The sequence below is a fragment of the Phodopus roborovskii genome, unplaced genomic scaffold (assembly GCF_943737965.1).
Source record: "Phodopus roborovskii unplaced genomic scaffold, PHOROB, whole genome shotgun sequence".
Classification (NCBI taxonomy): Eukaryota; Metazoa; Chordata; class Mammalia; order Rodentia; family Cricetidae; genus Phodopus; species Phodopus roborovskii.
The window spans coordinates 8,321,864-8,345,492 of record NW_026126689.1 but is presented as its reverse complement, the minus strand read 5'-3'; the positions used below and the strand labels follow the sequence as shown (position 1 = coordinate 8,345,492).

Here is a 23,629-nt window from a genome sequence, read left to right as displayed (position 1 = left end):
ATGTTGTTTTCCCTTAACCTCTGATTTGAACTCTCCAGGCTTTTTACCTGTTCTGTGAAACCTTGCTTTCTCTAGTCTGCTAATAGCTCCTCCAACAGGGAGCTTAGTTCCCAGACTCTTGTCATAAAATTAAATCATGTGTCCCAAACAACAACAACAACAAAATACCCTTGCTTATTAAGTGTTAAATTTATGTCTTCTCCAGCAAAAAAAAATCTTGTCAGCAAATTCTTTCAACCACCACCAAAGCCAACACCATATTAAGACCTCTGTTTCTATACATATAAGATGCCCTAAGACGGACACACAGAATGCAAGGTGTACACAGTTTAAATTTCAGTTTCTCTACAAGTAATTTGTTGTATAGGAATGTTCCATAAATCATTTTGTGGTGTGCTTATAAAAATGTTCACTCATGACTTGAAATTGAAATTTACCTGGGAATCCTGTATTTTTTTATTGATTATTTAGTTCCTTGCATGTTCTAGAACACAGTGCTGACACTACACAGATATATTCCCCAAGCTCTTGTAGTTTAGCACTGCTCTTTAAAAACATTTTGCCATCTTCAGATGGACTAGCCAGCTCCAGGCAGGGCTGCATATGTTGGGTCCAGTGTATCCTGTGGTCATTTGTCTAATAAAATAAAGTGGTGTTTTTGGTGTTGTTGTTGTTTGCTTGCTTTTGTTTTGTTGTTGTTGTTGTTGTTTGTTTTGCTGTGAGATGTGTCCTAAATTTGAGGGAAGAATCTGAAGGTCATCAATAAATCTAACACTCTCTGAGCCCTTACATAAAAGGGTAGTATAAAAGGTAAATTCCTTTCTAAATTATGTATATACGTAATAATGGCTTGGCTGTATTCTCTAGAATAATCCATTCAGGTTCAATCCCAGTGTATATTTCAACATTGCTCTATCTATACAGGGAAGAAAGCCTAAAAACTGCATTATGAATTATCTCAAGAAACCTTCACTGAGTCACTGTTTCTTAACATACATCTATAGTATTAGATTCATACAAAAGCAAAGAGACACCTCACTATAACTCTGATTCATGTGCAGCTCTTTATAGAGTATATATTGTCCTTGTAGCCTACAATTATTCTATTAACCTAATGAAATGCTAATGATTGTTCTTTATTGTAATAAAAATTACAAGGCTCTTGTTTCTTCATTGACACAGGAACCTATGGCTCAGCTAGGGGAAAGCATACTTCGTTTCCCACAATGCTACTGGAACTAAACTCAGCTGTTTTCTCCCTTGTGTGGAAGACTGAGAAACCACAGCAGCATGCCCTATATGTGTGGACTTGGCATTAATCGAAATTACAGTCTCTTACCACATTACACCAGTGCCGTATCGAGGCGTTGCCACTCCAGTAGCTCATATTCCTCATTTTAAAGTCCTACTTAATTTGTTAATAACGAGGCAACATATTTCTAAACAAAAATTTCATTTTCTTGATATGACAGTAGTATTTTAATATAATTGGAGTCATTTATAATTAAACATATTTTGAGGTTTAATAGAGAATATTCTGTTAAGGAGTCATGTTTCTCCAGATAATCAGAGATTAATGAAACAAAAAAGAATTGCTAAGACTATTTTTCTGCATTAGGTTTTTGTCTTTAGCCTCCTCCATTCTTTTGTGTATCTTACAGCCTTACATTGCCTTATCTACTGATTCCTCACTACTCCTGGAATTTTCTGAAAGCTTCCATCTAAGGGATTTTGCACTGAGCACCCTCTGTGTTTGTTCAATTATTTCCCAAGGTCACGGTAAGATTTGCTCACCTGTCTAAGCTGTTTACTTGACTAGCAAGCCTTAACTCTAGGAGGCTTTCTTTGGTCATCATATGTTACTACTGTGCTCCAACACTATAGATTGCTCTTGACTGTCTTCTCTTTCTCTATTGTACTTGAAACACACACACACACACACACACACACACACACACACACACTTCCACTTTATCCCTGAATTTGCCCCCAATAGCCTATGATTCTAGATTAACTACCTTATGCAATTCTGTTCTTAAAATATGGGCTTACTTTGTGAGTCTATCTTTCATTTAATGATTAGATTTGGCATAAAAGGTGACCAGGTCCTGGGTTGAGCCCTAAGAAGGCTTTTCAGTTTTGAACTTTGGAGTGCTTTTTGTGAAGCCATGTAAAAATACTAGTTACTTGATGGATAAACTTTCTGGAAAAAAGTGATATGTGCAAAATATGAAGTACTTAGAATACCTATACATCCAGTATCTGACTTAAATGTCTATTTCTGTAAGAAGTCACATGAGTGAGCCATGATGGACATTCATTTTCTCAAAATATTGCCATGGAGACAAAGATCTCATGGAACTCTAGGGAAAATCATGGCTTGATATGACACAACATGACCACACTTTAACTAACACACCAATTTTATGTTGTGCGGCAATAAACCGCAGCATCATTTCTTCACAGTCTTTTTCCCATAGGAGTATCGATTTCCTGAGTACCAAGATGTCATTTTTGCTCTTTGCCAAACTTCCAATATCTTAACAGTTCAGAACATGTAATAAAGATGCAGAACAAATGAATGCATGAATTGTTGATGAATTTAAGTTAGGATACCCTATGGGAAGAAATGTATGATCCATGCATAGAAGCAGAAACACACCAAAGATTTTTCAGGAATTAATTTGTTCAAAAAGACCTCGGAAGTACACTTATTAAAAGAAAATAATCTCATTTGCAATATGGTTAGATTTCTTGATTAGAATGTACTCATCAGAAAGTAGGGATTCATCTTTCCACATTAGGTTAAGTTTCTTTATTAAATGATTGGAAACTCTGGTCAAATGCTACTCAAAGCAATTGATTTAACTTGTTAGACATCTTAGTGCAAAGGGAAGAACTCAAACATTTCAGACATTAGAGGATTAGGACAATGGCATGAATCCAGACCTCTTTCCTTCTAATACCTCAAAATAGGTATTTATAATCTCCCTTTTGGTCCTGGCTATAAGATTGGTAAACTTCTAATACAAACTAGTAAGAAATTCAGTTGTAGGCTTTCCTCACTTCATCTAGAATACTTGAAATCTAGAATTCTGGAAAAGCAACCAAGGCTTTGACTAAAGCAAGCTTCTTCACCTAGGCAGGAAAAGAAGAACATCCATTTCTCAGGCCAAGGGCAGGCAAGCTGGTCACTGAGTTAGCTCACCTGTTAACCCAAAGAAGAGACCACACAATGCAAGTTGCTTTTTACTTGTTAAAAATAGCACTTCTTCATGGGGCACAGAGATTGTCAACACTGTGACTGTGTCACAGTGTAATTCATGATGTTGTCAGTGCCCTCAACAAATACACATCATAATTGTCTAAAACATTTGTAAAATCAAGCTGATATAAGTTCAAAATTTGGACATAACACACTCCTGGCATATGGTACACCATGGAAGATAAATGTACAAATCTAAAGAAGTTCGTGAGAAACAAGGGCAGCCTGACAGCACTCAATAGACCTTAGTCATCACATGTGCCCAAGGTTAAGAGAGCTAGAGTTTTCCTCAGTAGGACAAATTAGATAATTCTTTTGTAAATATTTATTGCTTACTATATGAACTCTCAATGTTTCACTGATATGACCTCCTCATACACAAACTGTCTGTGTTCTTTTCAAAGAGTATTTTTGAGTAATACTAATTCAATATCATTAGGTAGAAGTTCCTTGACTTGGTGAGCACCATGATAGATGATAGATAGATAGATAGATGATAGTTAGGTAGATAGATAGATGATAGATAAATAGATAATAGCATATCTATCTATCCCCTTTACTTGATTGCCGTGATGTTTTTCCTTACTTCTAGAATGATGTCCAGTACTACACACTTAGATATAATATTCAATTTGTGATACTGGCAATTTTAAAATTGCCCAATAATTCTGAGCCCCTGAAAATGAAAATGTCTGCATTTCTTCTGGTAACACAGTTCTTGTGAGTGAAACTGACAATGTATGAATAATTTTCATATGTTCTTATGTTCAAGTTTAGGTTCATTTTTCACAGTTAACTTTCATGAGCCCTCAAGACCTGGGGTTTGTGACAACATTCCCCTTATAGTAAATAATAAATTAGATGTTCATATCCCTGACATCAGAAAGGTAGCTTGATATGTTGCAGTCTCATTGTGTTTTAATGTCAACGTGTGCAGCACTTGGAGATACCGATCTCACCCATTTACCTGTATCTTCAGTGAAGTTTCAAATAGTTTCCCCATGGAAAGCTGAAGCCTTGCTATAAGCAGATTCCATACTTGTTGTGACTAGGTAGATCCAGTGAAACTTGGAGATGTACATGCCAGAAAGATTATTGTGGCAAATTCAAGGTAAGCCCCCAATAGAAGACTCAGAGTAACCTGAGTCTGAAAACATCCCGTATGTTTCAGCCAAAGGCTTATCACACAACAACTGGCATGCTCAGAGGAGCAGGGTATCAAGAGGGCATTTCACACAGGGTCATATTGAAACCAAAGAGCATTTGTTTCTCCTATGCATGAAGAGAGAAGAAAGGAGGAGGAATGGTGGGAAAACCACAGAGAGAGACACAAATAGATAGAGACAGAAACAGAAAGAATCTAATAGATGCCAAGAACTTAATTCTAAAGGTACAGCTGAAGACCATACCTCTCCATCTACCTATTTTACTAATCTTTCCTTGGAAAATACTCAGAGACAAATTTTCTGTTATGTTCCTTCAATAGATATAACAATACATAAAGCCATTCAGGGACTGGGTAATCCCATGTTTTTACAATGATTCTCTTCACCCCTGGGGGTAACAGTATCAAGCCTTCTGGATCACCTGGAAAGTTGGAGGATCTGTACAGCATAATGAGCAGGGAACCTCTCTGTTCCATAGGAAGTTGTATTTTTATCAGGGCTTAGGCCAGGCTGCTTTGAGGAAATGAAGTTGCCTTCCCGTATATCAGTAACAGTGAACTTTGCAACACCATTGATGAAAACAGGGGCTCTCGAGGAGAGGGCACTTTCTTGGTGCTGTACGCAGTGAACGGCAATATGTTACTTCCCTATGTGTGAGCACCTATGATTTGGTGAAGTGTTTCCCACACCAACTCAATGTTTCTGTGCACTTGACATCTTCACAAGATGTTTGAAGTTCTCAGGACTTAAGGAGAGTTGAATGTCACGCCAGGTGAGGATTATTGGGATTGCAACCCTGTTTTTATAGTGAATTGAGAGCTGTTATATAGTTATCCAGAGAGTCCTGTTTGACATGGTAGAGAGGCCTGCCTGCTTGGATTCCTGCCTTGTCCTGTGACTAAAGGAGCACATCACGGTTATTCAAAGGGCTGCTGCCGTTCCCTTGGGAGATTCTGTTCTAGTTCACCTTAATCCATTATTGATTCACAGCATATTGCTTTGCTTACGAAATTTGCCACAGACTTTCATCATACCACCCTTTTGTAATATGCTGTGAAACTCCACTTGAGACACCGCCTTTCTATCCCCCTTTCCATCCATTCCCATGAGTACCTCTTCCTATTAAAGTCAGAACATAAAAGGACCACATTTGCTATCCATGCTTCTGTTGGTTGCACTTTACAAGGTACTCTGATTTTGTTAAGCACTGATACATATGATGCCTGTAAGTTTATCCTTTTTTAAATTACCCACTAGCACCTGGCATTGACTTGGGGCTGGAATGGACTTTTCAGCATTTCTAGCCCAGGGTGAGTCTTGGACAAGATGGCCTACACAGTTTAGCTGTGGATACCTTGGACTGCAGGTCACGGGCACATGTAATTAGCTACTTTGTGGCCACCCATGATGTGTAGAGTTACCATCTCTGACAATTGGGTTGTAAATATCTTGGGAAATAGATACTTGCTCATCAAACATGATTATCTTAGGACCAGTGATGGCTCTGTCAAGACTGTACCATACTCAGCAACTTTCACGAGACTTTGTTTCTCTGAAAGGGAGAAGCATGGGCTTGCTTATTCACAACTGCAGTTTAATGTCAGCAGAGGAGGGGGCTCTCAAAGTCTTCTGCATTTGTGCAAATCCTTGGTTTCTGGAAACTAAGTATAAATTGTCAGTTTGCTTATTGTCCCTGTGGTCTTAATATGTTTTGTAACATACTAGCCCAAACTTATTCAATAGATGAACCTTCTTCTCTTGCATTAAACAGTAGACTAATTTGAAGCTTTATTGAGATTTGTTGGAATTCAATAATGAATTACTCAATAATGATCCAGTCAAGAGTCTTTTTCCTCAAATATTTGGAATGAGGTATACAGGGTTTGATTTTTTTAAAAAACTTTATAATTTGTCTACACACAATGAGGTATCTCAGGAATGGGATCTGATGCTAAACATTGACTTGGTTTGTTATACACCTTGCACACACAATCCCAGGTTGAGTTTATGCAATATTTCTGTGTGCCCGCGCTTTGACTCTGAGTCTTCCCTGGTACCAAGAGTGGAATTTCCATGTGTGAGGTCAGGTCTGTGCACAAAACTGTTGGAGATTTGGCACATGTCATATTTGGTATTTAGGGTGTTCAGGCTGTACAACTTACCAAAACACAAAAGAGAAGAAAAAGAAGGAAAAACACTTGATTAACACTTGTATCCATGAACTAGCTTGCATGATAGACTTTCATAGTATGTTGACAAAACTAGAGTTACAATATGAAATTATTGCACACAAAGCACCTTTTATTCAGCATCACTTTGATTTATTTTCCTAGATTTTTTTTTCTCAGATGGAAAAATAATTTCATCAAGAAAACAAACATTTCTGCCAAAGTGAAAGTTTCATGTTTTAATGCTTTTCTTAAAAAAAAAAAAAATCAACATTGTACATCACTGTTTCGCCTTTCTCCTTCTCCCAATTTGCTGATTTTGAAAGAAAACATCCACTGGCAGAAAGCAATGTATTTCTCTCCAATAGAATGATTATATTTTATTGCTGCTTTGTTTAGTATATATTTTTCTCAGTTGGGAAGAAAAAAAGTCTAGGTGAAAATCTATCTAGCAAGAGAAGTAGTTTACATGGTTGTAACATTTAAATTGCTGCCCAAGGGGGGGAACTGTAAAAAAAAAAAATTAAAGAAAAAAGATTTAACTGTGAAACATCACATAACTTCAAAAAAACTTACCTCGATTGCCTACCACCTATCATGTACTATAGCTAAACTTCCTAAACAGTATTACAGTCCTTTATTATAAGCCCCTAGAGGTTCTAAGGTATACATTAAAAAAAATGCTACTACAAAAAAAATTCTTTTCTGTTTTTCCTATCATGTACTTAAGCTACAGATAACTGTTGAATAAAAAGCCTACAGTGGGTATAAATGTAATTGTTAACTGATCCTCTGTGCTGATGTTCTTTTCCTGGTCTACAGAAGTTGGCATCTTCTAATCCAGCATCTTCTCCTGTTTCTTGCCTTCCTTTTTCTTCTTCTTTGATTCTGCTGCAATTTAAAAGAAAGAGAGAGAAAGAAAGTAGCATCAAGGTACTAATCTATGAAAGGGAAGCCAGTTTCGTTGCAATTGGCCAAGATCAACACACAAGTTCTTTGCTTTTGTTAGGTTCTCTCTCTCTCTCTCTCTGTGTGTGTGTGTGTGTGTGTGCGCGCACGCGTGTGCGCGCACACGCGTGTGCACATCTGTGTGCACACACACAAACAAGAGCTGGAGGGTATCCATAAGATAGGTACTATATATCTATGAGCATAGGCAAAAATAAACCAAGCCTGCCTATGTGTATAGCTAAACACACTTCTTACCATGCTGGTTGCCTCTAATTGGAATGTCAAATATTGCTTTGAGGTCCTGCTTATAAATCATGTACAACAGGCTGGCCTCTCTTTGGAGTAAATCAGGCTTCTTCTTGATGGGAGGCCTCAGTAGCCTTGTGTACATCCAGTACTTCTCACAGTCCCTTCAACTGGAAATGAACAGTCCCAAAGTGCCTCTAGTCTGGACCTTGCCAACTGCTAATACGTTCAGGCATCTCTTTATAGGAGAACTATGGGGCCATATAGCATGAAGTCCAAGGGAGCTTTAGCGAAAGGGTAATACAGAGTTGAGTGAAACAAAGGGAAGGTATTGACTTGCCTTATACTAGATCCTGTAAACCCTAGGATTTGTGCCAAATAGCTCCATACTTTTCTATTGATATGAGAATACAGTGGGTCACATTTGGAAGGTTAACATTGCTTCCTCGCCTTTAGTGGAGAGGCCTGAATTAATTGTGAATAAAGCCAGTTTCATTTCAATAGTCTTTCAAAGTGATCATATGACAAAGTTTGGTATGAGTATAGGGTCCCCACTTGACTTAGGGCAGAACTTCACTTGGTAGAGACAAGTGCTTTCTTATAGTCATGTGGTAGCCACTCTACCAAAGCATTACGAGCCAGGAGGTTCTAGACACTGATGTGCAATAGTAGGGCACCGTAGTTCACACTAAACAGAACCAAGTGGCATAACATGTCAAACGTTAACTCAAACCCTATGATCCCCATCCTGGACTGAGTCTATGATGCAGGCATGTTTGCCAGGAAATGAGCAACTGTGAGACATGTGAGAGAAAAGGCTACCTGCTGGAGGAATATCTACTCTATCCCTTCAGTAATACCTAAGGGACATCCCTGCTCCAGACATTTTAAATGTAATATAGGTTTGTGTAGACAGTATAGAGACATACATGCATCACAGCTACACATTAATGTTTTAGCTCTCTGGGTTTGCAAACCGTCTTCCTTTCAGGATAGAGTATAGTGCTCACAATCCAGATACAGAAACAAGGTGTTTGGAGCTGTGTAAAAGTTTGCACTGTTAAATTAGAGATACCATTGTATTTGCAATATGTTAGAAAGTGTTTCTAAAGTCCTGAGACCTTCTAACAAACCAGTTAAGATTTCAAACACCTGCTATTGCAATGAATCATGATTATAAGCTGCATCATTATTATGGTTTTGTCTCCAAGAACCTAGGGAATTACTGCAAAGTATAAAACTACCTGTTATGGTATCTTTGTCCACTATGTGAAGATGTATTGCTATGATTGGCATAACAAAGAGCTGAATGGCCAATAGTTAGGCAGGAGAGAATAGGCAGTATTCCCCAGGAGGGAGAGGAAAAGGAAGAGGGATTTTGGCAAGCATAATTCACCAGGGAGATGCAGTGAATAGCAGTATGTGCATTTCAGAGATGTGGTAACAAGCCACATGGCAGAACGAAGATTTTTTTTTTAAATGGGTTAAATAAGTCTTAAGAGCTAGTTAAAAACAAACCTAGCTAGACACCAAGCTTTCATAATTAATAATACGTCTCCTTGTCATTGTTTGTGCAATAGTGGTCCAAAAAGAAAGTCAAACTACAGCTACCAATATGAAAGACAAAGGAAATAGGAAGACTGGGGAGGAATTATTATGAGCCATGTAACAACACATCCTAGGCCACTTTCTTCATGCAGAAACGTCAAGACTTTTGTTAAGAACATATTAAAAAGCAAGTGCCACCTTATAGCCCTGCTTCATGTCTCTGCCTGACATACATCAGCCCTGTTTTGGGGAAATCAGTCACCTGTGTTTATTGGCAAGAATAAAACCTGAATCATCATGGAGGGATACTGGGAATATCATGTGAGATGATGGCCTCTGAGATCCCACTTCACTACAACTGCCTCACAAACATTCATTCATTTGGTGAGAAATAGATATGCACATGTCATCTCCCCCATGTATCAGACGCAGCTTGAGAGTCTCATATATAATGGTGGAAGGAATAAATCTGTATCTTCAAAGAACTGGTATTACAAAAATTTTTTAAAAGAAATGTTTTCAAGATTGTTCTATGTGTCTCTTTAAATTTTTAAAAGCATTTTAAAGGCCATATCTATGTTTTTATTAGGAGTGCAGTGAAAATTTTTGAGTCCTAGAGAGATGGCTCCGTGTTTATAGTATTTGCTGCTCTTGTGGTGAACCTGAGTTATGTTCCCAGTACCCATACAAAACTCCAGTTTCAGGGAATTTGATGTCCTCTTCTGACCTCTGTGGGCACCAGGCACATACTTGGCTCACAGACATACATGTAGACATAGAATAAAAATAAAGAAATCTTTAAAAATCTCTTGAATGTACTTTCTGTGATTCTTGTATAAACCTTCAAGCATGTCCAAGTAGTATTCCCTGATAGGAAATAGTCCATTTTTAACAGTTCTTCATTTATAGTTGTTCATTTGGATTTCTGTCATCAATGTTTGTTGATTTTGCTCACAAATCAATTAAAATTTTTGAGTATAGCTTATTAGGTGATGATTCCCTAGATAGAAGAAGTAGGGCATCTTAAAGCTCCAGATCTGTATTTGCAACTTCACTCCTTGTAAGTTCTAATCTAAATTCTTATTAGCAGTCTCTATGGAATCCTATCACAGTCCCTTTACTTCACAAAGGTGAATAATCAAAGGACAGGAGTCATCTCCTCCCCCTTTCGCCACAGTCCTTCAGGAACAAGTGCTATGCATTTGGCAGGGTAACTTCTAAACCATTCTCTGTATTAGGGAATGACAGAAATGGTGTCAAAAGGTGACCCCAAGAGAGTGACAGCCATTAAAAATGTTAAGGACCAATGCTTTTACGCCAAGTAAAAGTTGAGTATTTGGGGGAAGATTTATCTGTTTCATAGCAAAAATGACAGGAAATAAGAAAGACCATGTGGTGGTTTGAATAGAAATGGCCTCCACAGGCTCCTATGTTTGAATGCTTGGTCATTAGGGAGTCATACTATAGACAGGGATTAGGGGGTGTAGCCTTACTGGAGGAAGTATGTCACTGGGGGTGTGCTTTTGGGGTTTCAAATGCTTAAGTCAGGCCCAGGGTCTCTTTCTTCCTGCAGCCTGTGAATCCAGATGTAGAACTCTCAGCTCCTCCAACATCATGTCTGTCTGCATGCAGCCATGCTTCACTCCATGATAATGGACTAACCCTCTGAAACTGTAAGCCAGGCCCAATTAAATGCTTTTCTTTATATAATCTGCCCTGGTCTTGGTGTCTCTTCACAGCAATAGAACACTGACTAAGACAGACCATGGGAAGAATGAAGATGGATTAATATGAGCCATACTACGTGGTTCTTGAATCTCATGTGGCTGTTGTATGTACAGAATATTAACAAGGGAAATGATGTAAAAAACCATCCCTTGTTTCTTGTCGGCTTGAGCTAAATTGCTTTGGTTCAGCAAAGCAATGGGAGAAATCAATGACAACAGCAGAAATAAGTCATTCTCTCCTTCTAGTTGGTAAAATAAAAGACTCAAGTGCATGCTACACATTCAGAGCTCAGGAATCTACTATGAGTTTGTTTGTGGACATGGTTCAGTAAATTACAGGAACCCACCAAAGGAACAGAAGCCTATCACTGCCATGCAGAAAATCATAGTGTAAATGCATCCTGAAGCCTGGCTATCATCAAGACCCTTTTCATGCTTGGCCGACCTATTCAAAGCAAGTCACTGGCACGTAAGAGTTAGCTACCTCATTCACAAGAAATGTATGTTCCTCACACTGTGCCTCAAAACTGATAAGGAGCTTTGTGATTCATGAATGCATTTCGATTCTGCTTTGAGCTTTGTGGAGGCTCTGGTGTGTCTCTCTGTCTGAGGCACAGTGGTCCTGGTAACAAGCATGGTCAGGAGGGACTCATCCATATTGCCAGCAGGTCCTGCTCAACTCCACACTGATGCAAAGCTGGCGGGAGCCCACAGGGCAATCAGTATGTGTCTGTAACCCCAGCACAGTCATGAGGGGGAGAAAGCCAAAACGTAGAGGGTCATTGACCAGCCAGCCTAGCCAGACTGGTGATCCTGGTTCTGTGAGAGATTTTTGTCTCAACGGGCAAGGTGGAGAAGCTAATGAAGAAGACAACTGACTTCAACCCCCATCTAACAGATGCACACAGATACACATGCATGTGCAATTCTACACACGTTAAAATATAAAGCTAGTAAAGGAGGGAGAGTAAGAATCAGTGCTTGTATTCTGTCATATGCAGAATCTAAATACATACGTGTAGGTGTAGGTGTATGATGCATGACACAAAAGCAAATGGGAGACTCTTTGAGGGAGGGAGGTGACCAGAAAGAGGTGGGAAATGTGACTCTGTAGAGTAATGAGAGGTAAAGTGAGCAAAGCATGATGTCGAGTTTGTACAAAAATGCCACAGTCTAATCCATTACTTAGTTATAAATATTAACACTACAAAATTGACATCAGATTTTGTGTTCGATAATGATCACACAAACATGCACAACACTAGCTGTATTCATGCATCTCCAGGCTGGTACTCCTGGTTCCAAGCAGATGAGACTCCAGCTTGCATCTGTACCACAGTCAAGACTAGGCCTTCATCAGTCTCTCTGAATCTTTCACATTCTCTTGACAGTAGCTCTCATGGCAGCTGGATTCATTATTCCTATGTGTCTTAATGAAAGTCAGAAAATCAGGAGTTCCTATTTTTCCTAGACTAAAAATAGGTTTTGAAAGTCTCCTGAGAGTGAATACTATGAACACTTTCGTCTGTGAAAAAATATCTTCAGACTTACCTTGTGTGCCTAAGCAGGAGCCCAGGAACACGTTTATCTGCTCTAGGCCTTTGGATCCCTGATGAGTTTTCCTATGAGTATTGTTTACTCTTCTAGAAAAAGCTTTTGTTTATTTTCTTTCCTTTCACTGCCTCTGTGTCCTGAGCATCAGGCAGTCTGCTCTGATTTCCCTGTGGGCTCCCGCCAGCTTTGCATCAGTGTGGAGCTGAGCAGGACCTGCTGGCAGTATGGATGAGTCCCTCCTGACCGCGCTTGTTACCAGGACCACTGTGCCTCAGACAGAGAGACACACCAGAGCCTCCACAAAGCTCAAAGCAGAATCAAAATGACTGCTTCTGTCTGGGAGGCCACTGGTATGGCAGGGTGGCTTGATTTACTATTCCTCACTTTAAAACACTGAACGCTTCTTGTAGGGCCCCAGTTGGATAAATTCAGTCCTAAAAGTTGTCATCTGGTTTCAGTGCAATTACTATACAAAGAGAAAACTAAACCAGGAATTGTTTAATAGGACTCAATCATAAGTGGCTCCAAATATATTTATATGACCGTCTGTTTTAAATGATCACAAAACAAAAACAAAATTTTTTTTATAAATACACACACACACACACACACACACACACACACACACACATACACATGCTTGACCATTTACTGGCAGGGTGAGCCTACACAAACTGTAATTACTAGACTGTAAAATGTGGTAAAATTCCTATGAGTTGCTGTGACGTTTAAGGGGGAAAAGCCATGCCAAAAATTGCATAAGGCTTGTCATATAACGAATATCCAACAAATAAATTACTTTTATGATGCTCAAGAAATGATAATAAACTACAGACAATACAATCAATAATTTCTGACTCAGAAATTAGAAGGCAGAAATACAAAAGCTTCCAGGGAGGGAGAACCTAGGATTCTCAGCCCTAAAAGTAATTAGTGTGAACATTGTTCGATTATTCTGGCATCCTTAGTAGTAATTATTACAGCACTGTGTTCTGTGTGCACAGCTAATGAACCTCCAAAGTATGGAATTCACCCACCCACAGAGATGAAAGCAGACACAGAGGGAGATAAATCCTACAAATATTTATAGTTAGTTCCTCGTTCTTATGTCTGCCTTGGCAAGTAGAACCAAAAGTTCTTGACTAAGGGTAAATACCAAATACTAAATACCAAAGAGATTCTTCTTCTTCCTGATGAGCTTTTAGCAGCCCTGCCTCAGTAGATCCAGGAAGCCAGTGTATGAACATCATACCCCTGTGAGCCAGGCACACAGTTTAGCTGGATATATCATCCACTCTTTCCCCCATTCACTACAGCCATGTCCCATTCATCTGTCTCCTGAAGCTCCGATATTTGGCTTGACTGTTGTAGAGCACATGGACAATGGTGTAGAGCAAGGCACAAGGAACAAAAGTCAAGCAAAGTCCAGGCGGGAGGATTCTCATGAAGGATGGTAAAAATTCAGGATGAGTCTGGAATTCATTACCTTTATATATATATTTTTTTTTACACAGGAGTCATGGCATGTATATTGAACCTACACCGCGAAAGGCAGTGATACAGAGATACAGATGCAGACTTCAGTCACGTGTCTAAGTCCACAACTCTGCTTGTTAGGATGGACTCCTGCCCTGAATGCTGAGCATCTCTAAAGTTTCAGCTTCTCATCTGTGAAACCAGAGTTGCAGCGCTTACTTCAGAGTTTGGTGCCTATTCAGTGGCAGTGGGTACATACTACACTAAGCTGTGAACTGCACAAGGAACTCATGGCTAGTTAATACTGCAATGGACATAGGTGGTTTTACATTGGGGGTGTGAAGACCCACCTCACCATCGGCCATGGTGGTGCATTGCCATGCAACATTACTACTAATGAAGGTGAAGCAGGAGGGTTGTGAATTCAGGGCCAACCTGAGCTAAACAGTGACTTCTAGGCCAGCCTGACCTACATTGTGAGACCTTGTTAAAAGAGAGAAAAGAAAAAGGAAAACAAATAAAAAAAAACATTGAAAATTTCTATATAAACAGGATGTAGAAAACAGGAAAATTGTCTCAAAATTATTGCACATTTATCAAGCACATTGCCTATGGTCCTCATTTTCATTTTTCTTTATTAATGACATTGTTCATTTATTTGGGGGGAATTTTATAAATATGAACAATGTATCTTCATTTTATCTTAACCACAATGCTATGTTGTATTTTTTGTCAGCAGTTTGGAAGATAAAACACATCGCTTTGACAGGAAAAGAACAGAATCAAATCTTGCTTTGGGTACAATATTATAAGTAGGAAATAAAAACATAGGTGCTGTCAAACATTTCCACAAGCAGAATCACAACAAAATGAAAATCTGAGCCCAAACTCAGAAAGCAGGTTTCTCTCTGACCAAGAAGCAAGGAGGCCCTACAATGTGCCCCATGTTGCCTCTTCTGCTGTCCAAATTGAAGGACAAAGGCCCTCAGCACCCTCCTCTTCAGCCTCAGTGGTGGAGGCAGGTCCAGAGCCATGCTGAAGAAACTCTACGCTATATTTTGTCTTCACACAGTTCTAAGTCCCAGAGCCTAGGAAAGTCTGTGTGCCCAGTACAACTATGTCTCCTCCTGCTGGGTGACAGAGGCCCCCGAAATGGGGGTAGCATGTTGAAGAACTTATTTTATCTTCAAAAGATCAAACAAAAGAATCCTATTTAGTAGGGAGAGAATGAAGACTGCTGGGAATATCACTTTACTGACCCATTTTCCCATTCAATAGTCAGCTGCCAAAAGCTGTGCACTGCACACGGAGGAGCCTGGCTCTTAGACAGTGGCCTTTCTTTTGATCTGTAAAGATGAATCATCAAACCTATGAGAATGCCAGGCAGCTGTCCCAGACAAAGCAACGAGATGGAAAACTTTTAGAAATAGCTGGAGGTGGGGTGGGGGGAAAGGATGGGTATTATCATGAGTGGGAAAATTCAACAAGCACCTGGCAGCAGATTGTGGATTGTAAGGGAGCTGGCAGACCAACTTTCATTCATTTCCTCATTCACCTGCAGGACAGGCATCTAACTTTGGACTCCCACTATGGACCATCCCAGGAAAATTTTTGGATGAGCCCCAGGTGGCAGACAAATTGGAAAGCCAATGACCACCCACCAACTAAGCAAGCCCTACATGGACTTCAAGATACCACCAGTGCTTCTAATTTTAAAAGCAACTGCCATGTAAGACATAATTCAAAGTCATAGAATAATCCAGAATGGTTAAGTAATGTCATCTGCAACCCACGGAGAATCCATAGCTCATTAAAGTTCCCACACAAGCCCCAGCCCCAGACCTAGCATCCCTATAAGAATGATGCCTGTTTCACGGGCTGAGCTGTAGAGCTCACAAAGATGAGGCCAGTGATAGGACCATGGTCCCCCCACAGAGGGATCCCTCCATGACCCTTGCTTGTTCCAGTCATTTGCTAATTTAGCAGTGACCCAATCATTTAAGGGGACCCTTGAGACACAAGATTCAGGAAATCCCATGAGTTCTTTGCTGTGGCTTTTTCTACAGAGCCATTTATATAGGGGAGCTCTAATTTTCTTTGCTGTTAATACAGCTCAATTAGCTCAATGAGAGGAAAATGATTTGTTTCAAGAAGAAGAGACCTAACGCTATTGTAAATACGTCCACTGTCTTGAACAAAGCCTCTCTAGGCAATGCTGTCTCCATGGAATGGCAGCAATACCTCCTCCACTCCAAGAAGAGAAGGCTGCCAGCTAAAGATATAGTTTCTAACACATTGCATCACTCCTGCCTACTCTGAAAGATCAGTCCACTAAATACTCATTCAAGACTCTTGCAGCAGGCGGTCCTGTGCTAATGGGTAGTATCTGAAAAGCCAAATATACTTCCCAGACTCCCTTGCAGCAAGATTTGTAAGCAGTTATGTTTAAATGAGATATGGAGGTGTGCATGACACACGGACAACTCACAACAGGGACCAAACTGGAGGTATTAGATATTTACATACACATACAGGGTGGGGAAGGTAGAAGGGCCTGATTTGGTGAGTGAGCTATGAAGGACTTTTCAGGCTCGGAGTCATTGCATTCTATTCACTGAGTATCAGGGGGTAATTTCAGCAGGATGTTTGCTAAAACAATCCCATGTGGTGTAGTTAGATATTTCCCCTGAATCTGTTGCCTTTGGCTGTATTTTACTGACCTTGCACTATCCAAGCCAGATCCCCTGGGCTCCTGGGGAGTCTTTGAACTATATAATACCTTTGAATAAACTCCCTTGTGCTTAGCCAACTGGTGTGGATCTTGACGCACCTAAAATCACTGGTCAATACAGGGTTTTCCTAATTAAACTAAACTTGATTAAAACTCTTTTGTTTCCTAAACAAATAAAAGCTGTAGTCTCCAATACATTTATTCTCTCAGTCGTTACTTCTATGCTGGCAGTAATTAAGTTCTGATTGTATCTGTCAGTCCTGAGAGCCACACTGCCTGGATGGAACCCTAGGAAAACTACACCCACTAAATGTGCCAGATATATCCCATTGTTATCCCTCTTTCTTCTGGATATACAATGAAGAAGTTCTCTTTGGGTTAGTAGGGGTTCCCACATGCAAATGTGGAATCTTTAGGTAATGAGATATAAGAGCATTCCTTGTGTCATTGAGATTGTGGACTAAGCCTAAAGGGTGGGATTTGCATAATATTGGCAAAGCAGCAGCAAGTAACTATTCTACATTTTAAGAGGCCATGTTGCCAGAATGTCGTGGAATGAATTTTAATGCTGCCTGGGTGGGTTACTTAGCAGTTTTCCAATTGTTTAGAACGGAAAATAGACATTAGAGATCCCTTTATTTTCTAATAGCTGTCCTAATCTTTTACCTTATTAGCAACAGTCAAGTCTCAAAGATATTTTCTGGTTTTCCTTCCAACATAGTAGTGAGTATTTGAAGTTCTACCAACAACCATGTTCCATTCTGAAATTTAATTACACAATCTTCATTTTAACCTAAGAGTTATTTCTGAATTAAACAGTAAGAAAGGAGGAAGGCAAGAAGGAAGGAAGGGAGGGAGGGAGAAAGGGAGGGAGGGAGGGAGAGAGAGAGGGAGGGAGGGAGGAGATTGCTAGACAAACAAAAACAAGATAAAAATGAGCCAGGCCATGTGTTTGATGACAAAGTTAATTACTGGGAGAATGGAGAATTGAACTATAACCTCTAAGTACTTCAAAGTACTTGAAATAATTAAATGTGTTTTAATGATTATTGGTTTTTCTCAGGAGCGTGATATCATATGCTGTTTATTTTGGAAAGTCTGAAAGTTATGAAAGAGTCCCTTTCAGGTAGGTCTCATATAAAATGAAAATAGAAAATAAAATGCATCCAAATGCAAACAAGAACAATGCTGAGCACTCTGGTTAGACACCAGGCAGGCAGGATGGCTGCAACTGAGTCATCAAGTTTTGCTGTATTCATTTGTTACACAACGTCTAGATCAGATAATGGGCAACTTCCCAGAAGCTCTTCCATTTAATGCGCCTGTCTAGACAGAAAGACAGAATGCCTCACATCATGAGAGGTCCATGGGTGGGCAAGATGGGGAGTGGTACTGTGCAACTGGAAAGGCAAGGCATCCCCACGTCCGTCGGAAGATGGCCTGATGGCCTGGGTGGCTTACAAACTGCAGAGCCTCTGGCATGTCACTGGGCCTCTCTGAGACTGTTCTTCCCGAACTCTTAGAAACACTGTATGTAGACGGACAGAAACCGTGTGTCTCCCATGCAGCCAGCTGTCACGGGGCTGTACAAAGCTCACTTCCTCTCAGATCAAAGGAAAATAAAATGTCAGAGCTTAGTTTTTATTAATGTGATTTCAGTAATGTATGAGCAGGTAGAAAAGGGAGTGTGAATACAGAGATGGCCAGATCTTGACTCCATCATTCCTAAGAGATAGAACACTGGGCAAGTGCATCATCCCGTGTTTATCTGTCTCCTTTCTAATAATGGTGCATGAAACCTTATGACAACGTATCTACACAGTACACAGAACAATGTGTGGGAGGGGAAACCGTCATGATAATGGCCATGGAGGTTCTGACTTAGCATCTCCTGCTTTTCCACCAATCTGAAGAAAATGGGCTATCTCAAGGCTGAAGACACACAGAAGGAAATTGCACAGTTATTTGAGAATCAGTGCAGAAATATACACACCTCCCAAGTGTCACTGATTGCCTTTTATTTAAACAGAAAGACACATCACAGGAATGTACTTGTGCATCCCATTAAAAAAAGAAATGAAATCTCCAGTCTGACACATCTCCCCAGCTCATCCTCTACAATAACATTTATTCTTTTTGCAGAAGAATGTGTAGTGCCAAAATGGCATTTATAAAATCTTTTACTGTTTTAGATGGGCAAGATTGGTTACTTTTAACAAAAGGCCTATCATGAGCAAGGGGAAGATTATATTTGAACAACCTATGATCTATTAAATGCCTAAAAGGTATTCTGAAGCATGAGACTCACTTAGGTTAATGCATTTAAACAAATTATGTACCTGAATTATTTAATATGATTAAACATCAAGAATGTCTATCTGCTTGAAGTATTTTGACCACTATATTGAAAAGTGAATGTGAGAAACACATCTAGTCATTAAACTATACCAAGTAGCAAAAGGAAAATAGCTGAAATATCCTACAATCCAACTAAAAGGAGGGCTTCTTGTATTGTGTTTATCGAATACCTTTAAGGATCTTTATCACTTATGGACTTGTGACGGTTTTTGTATTCGCCAACCTCACCATCATCCTGGACTCCTATCTCAATTTTCCTCTCCTTTTATCAAGCTTCATCTCCCCTCTTCCACTGGCACAGGGATACTGTATGTACACACATCTTCTCTGGTCAATGTTTCACACAGCAACAGGAGTACTTTTAGTTTGGGCAGTGCATCAAAATCTTCTAAGGATTATTCATCCTGCTAGAACTACCAGGGTTGACCTGGTGGGCCTGATAAAATTAGGGCAGTAGGAATCTTCTAGGTTCCTGTGGAACACCCTTGCATACAGCTCAGGCATAGAATCTCTGTGCTGAAGCATAGGGGACTCCTTGAGTTCTCTCCCTTTCAATTTGCTACGGCTGCTGCATCCTTTGGTTCAATTACTGCTGAGAAATAAGTCAATCTGAAGACCGAATCTCCACACTCCACTTCTGAAAGTGGCTCCTGTTTTTTAGCTGGTCATGTCTACATAAGTAACACAAAGGAAGTGGGTAGAAACTCTCCTGGTAGGCAGCCAAAGTCTCAGAGCATCTGAGGCCCCACAGTACCCAACTGTCTTGAACTTGGAGGTAGCCCTTTCCGTTGCCAACTGCATCAGAAGATGAAACACTTGGCATATATAAAGAACCGGATTTCTTTTTTTCTTATGTTGGCTGATCGCCAACATTTATCTGAATTTCTCCTTACAATGAATCCAGCAGAATCCAGATTGAGAGACAAGTATAGGGAGAGGTCAAGGGGGTATTTTAATTTGGATTTCATTGAGGCTTACAGCACGAATTGTCAGTGGGAGCCACATGAAGCACTGTGACACGGGCAGCTTAGATAATAGGCACGCATTCTCTCACCATTCTGGGGATGGCAAGTCTAAGATCAAAGTGTTGGCCTGACCTGATTTCTTGTGGGACTTCTCTCTGTGGCTGGCACTTCTCCCTCATACCCTGTTCCTCACACAGCACCCCCTCTGTGTGTGTCTGTTTGCTAATCACCTCTTAGAAGAAGGACATAGACCATGCCAAATCTGGTCCCATTCCTGTGACCTCATTTGAACTTAGTTATCTCTTGAAAGGCTGTATTTCTAAGCATAGTCATATTCTGAAATATGGGTTGGGGGTATACAGATTTGAAGCGGACAGAATTCAACCCATCAACCTATGACATGAAAGGATTTACCACCTCCTTGGCTTCCTCCAGCTGGCATTCCCACAGCATGAAACCATGAAACCATGGCTAAATGGTCCTGATTTACCATCTCCAGCATGAATGTGGAGCCTGGCATTCTGGGAACAAGCACTCTGCATACTTTTAAAATTCTGTAATGAATGGGTGTGGAAAGTTGAAACACCTCAAGAATGAAAAGGCTTGAAATAACTACAAAATATAGAGAGCTCACCGCCCCATGCAGAAGAGGTAAGGGACAGATACCATATCTTTCATGATTCTGCAAAAATCATACTGCAGATCATCTAAGAGAGGCTTGATTTAAAGTTTTCTGCATTATGAGTTCTGTTAGTTTATTTATCTTGTCTCAATTTGAAATTTGAGACAAATGTTATCTGTGTAACAGCCATCTTAATTGGCATGCTTTGCTGAAGCATCTAGTTTACTTCCTAACCCCCGAGGTGTTCATGTATGCAGCGAACTTCAACTTGAACTCAGAGACTGCCTATGGAGGGTGTCCTGTAGTGCTCACAAATGGGCAGTCTTCAACCACTTTTCTCCTAGAATATTTGTATTTCACCTGAGTCTCCTAGTCTATTAAAGCTGGCAGCATGGGAGTTTCTTACCTTGAGGCTTGGGCTTGGTGAGTTTGCCACAGGGCTTAGAGATGGTGACTGTCTTCTGGCAGTCGGCATTGTGGAGAGCTCGCTTTAGACTTCCAGTCCTGGTCTTCAAGGCAGTATTCAGGTCACATTCTCCCCAAGCCTGGAACTGGTATTTGCACTCAGCTAAAAAGCATAATAAATTGAAAGAACAATCCTTATGACAGCTTATTGTGGTGATAATACCTTTTTGTATTTAAGTCATTGTACAATAACTATGCAGTTATAAGAAATATGGTTCTATTTGTGTACATGCATGAACTCATATAGTTCTGTCTATATATATGCATGAACATGTATGGTTCGATCTGCGTGAATGCATGAACATGTATAATCCTATCCATGTGAGTGTATGTAATCAGCACCATTGATGTACATATAATCCCAATGCAAGGGTCTCATTGTCACCTTACACATAGTCACAGCCTTCTTACCTCATAATTTCCATACAACCACAAGTCTCTTCTCCAACTCATTTCATTCTATAAATGAGATTTTAAACCATGTAAACCTGTGTGACTGGCTGCTCTGGTGCCCACAGGATTTAGGAAATGGTGTGTGATCCTCTTGAACTGGAATAACTGATGGTTGTGAGGACCCTATGGTAGTAGAGGAAACCTAACCCAGATCCACTGCAAGAAAAACAGGTGTTCCTGACAACGGAGCCATCTCTGTGGCTCCAGGACTGGCTATTTCTTTACTTAGCATAGATTTCTGACAATCAACTCAAGTTGTATAAATCAATAGTGTATGCTTTTATACAACTGACTAACCTTCCATGATATGGATATACCAGTTTATTTATCCATTATCAACTAAAAGATGCTTCTATATTTTGGCTAAAATACACATGCAAATGCAAATTCTATATATCCACGTAAGGGATTTTGTGAAAACATTTTATTTTCTCTGGAAAAAAAAAACTGCTGAGTTGCATGGTAAAGTCAACTCGTGTTTAATTTCATACAAATATAAAACAAGCAACCACTCTGAAAAATAATATTCTTTTTTTTTTTAAATATGGCTGTGCCATTTTCTATTTCCACTGACAGTAAATACATGACCTAGTATCTCTGCATCTTCACTTCATAATGTTTCTATTCCAGGCATTCTGATGGGTACATAGTAACATGTCACCAGAATTTCAATCTCTCTTCCCTTAATAAGACAGAGAAATTGAATATCTTTCCAGGTGTTTATTCTATCTATATAGTCTCCTCTGAAAATATGTCTGTTGATATTTATTAACTATCTTCCTGGATAGTTAGGGTTGTTTGTTTGATTATTTGTTTTGATTCTATATTGACTTTTGAGATGTAGATTTATAGATGTTCACAACATGAGTCCTTTAATATATATCCCACAAGCTTTTTATCATTGAGTCTTAACCATGCCCCATACTACTTAATGTCTAATTTATATAACCTCTGTTGGAATTATGGCAATCAATGCCATTTATAAAACATGTACTCTAAAGTTGCAGAGGAAGTCAAGGCTACATGTGTGCATAGTCATTCTCCATATTTACTCGTTTTGGCCATGGTGTGTTTCTGTATAACACAAGTAGGACACTGGTAGTTACATCCTACGATGATGAGGAAAAACATAAAGTGTGTGATGTACAAGAAAAAGGCGTTTGGGATTTCTTTTCACTGGAGATGACTCAGTAAATAAAGGGCTTGCCTCACTCACACACACATGAGATTCAGAGTCTTCATTCCAAGACACACAAAAAGTTGGGCAGATGTGTAGCCCAGCTATAATCCCAGTCTTCTGGAGTCAGAGACAGGATCCCTGTGGCAAGTCGGCTACCGTGACTAGTGGGATCACTGAGTTCCAGATTCAACAAGAGGCCCAGTCTCATAGAGGGAACAGGAGAGCAACAGAGGAGGACAACCATCACCAACCATCATCTGGTATCCACACATACCCACACACATGTGACCTGAACATATATATACTCACAAGCACGCAAATGCACAAGCACACTACATAATACAAAACACACATACGCATGTTGATGAGTGTATGTGGTTAAAGATGGAAATGATGACTAATGGGTTAAAATAGGAAATGTTGAGAGAACTTGTCTCCAGCAGATAATATCAAAAGGGCATGAAACTGATGAGAGAGCTAAAAGTCTGCGAAACATGGCTGTGACCATGTCTCTTGGAGTCAGTGAGTCAATCTATGAACATATGTGGAGGATGGGAAGGGATAAAAAGAAAGAATAATAGCAAGGAACATGAAAAGGGAGGATAAATACAGAAGGGGAAGGTAGAAAGTGAAATGGAGGAGAAGATGGGACAGGAACGTTATTGGGAGAGCACCAGTGAATATTTTATGCCTATATAAGCAAAGATTCTTAACTACAACAGTTTGGGCTACCAAATGACATTTGCCCAGTTTT

At 39.7% G+C, this 23,629-nt stretch overlaps 1 protein-coding gene across 1 annotated transcript in view; it reads right to left on the bottom strand.

Annotated features, from left to right (window-relative positions):
• Positions 1-6,711: 6,711 nt before the first annotated feature.
• Positions 6,712-23,629, bottom strand: part of Ptn (pleiotrophin) — a 77,687-nt gene continuing 60,769 nt past the window's right edge. Inside the window, exons 4-5 of the mRNA XM_051174675.1 lie at positions 21,184-21,345; positions 6,712-7,490 (exon numbers count right to left, since the gene is read on the bottom strand). Coding sequence (XP_051030632.1) covers positions 7,435-7,490; positions 21,184-21,345 — 218 coding nt within the window. The 3' untranslated portion in view covers positions 6,712-7,434. The remainder of the gene's footprint in view (positions 7,491-21,183; positions 21,346-23,629) is intronic.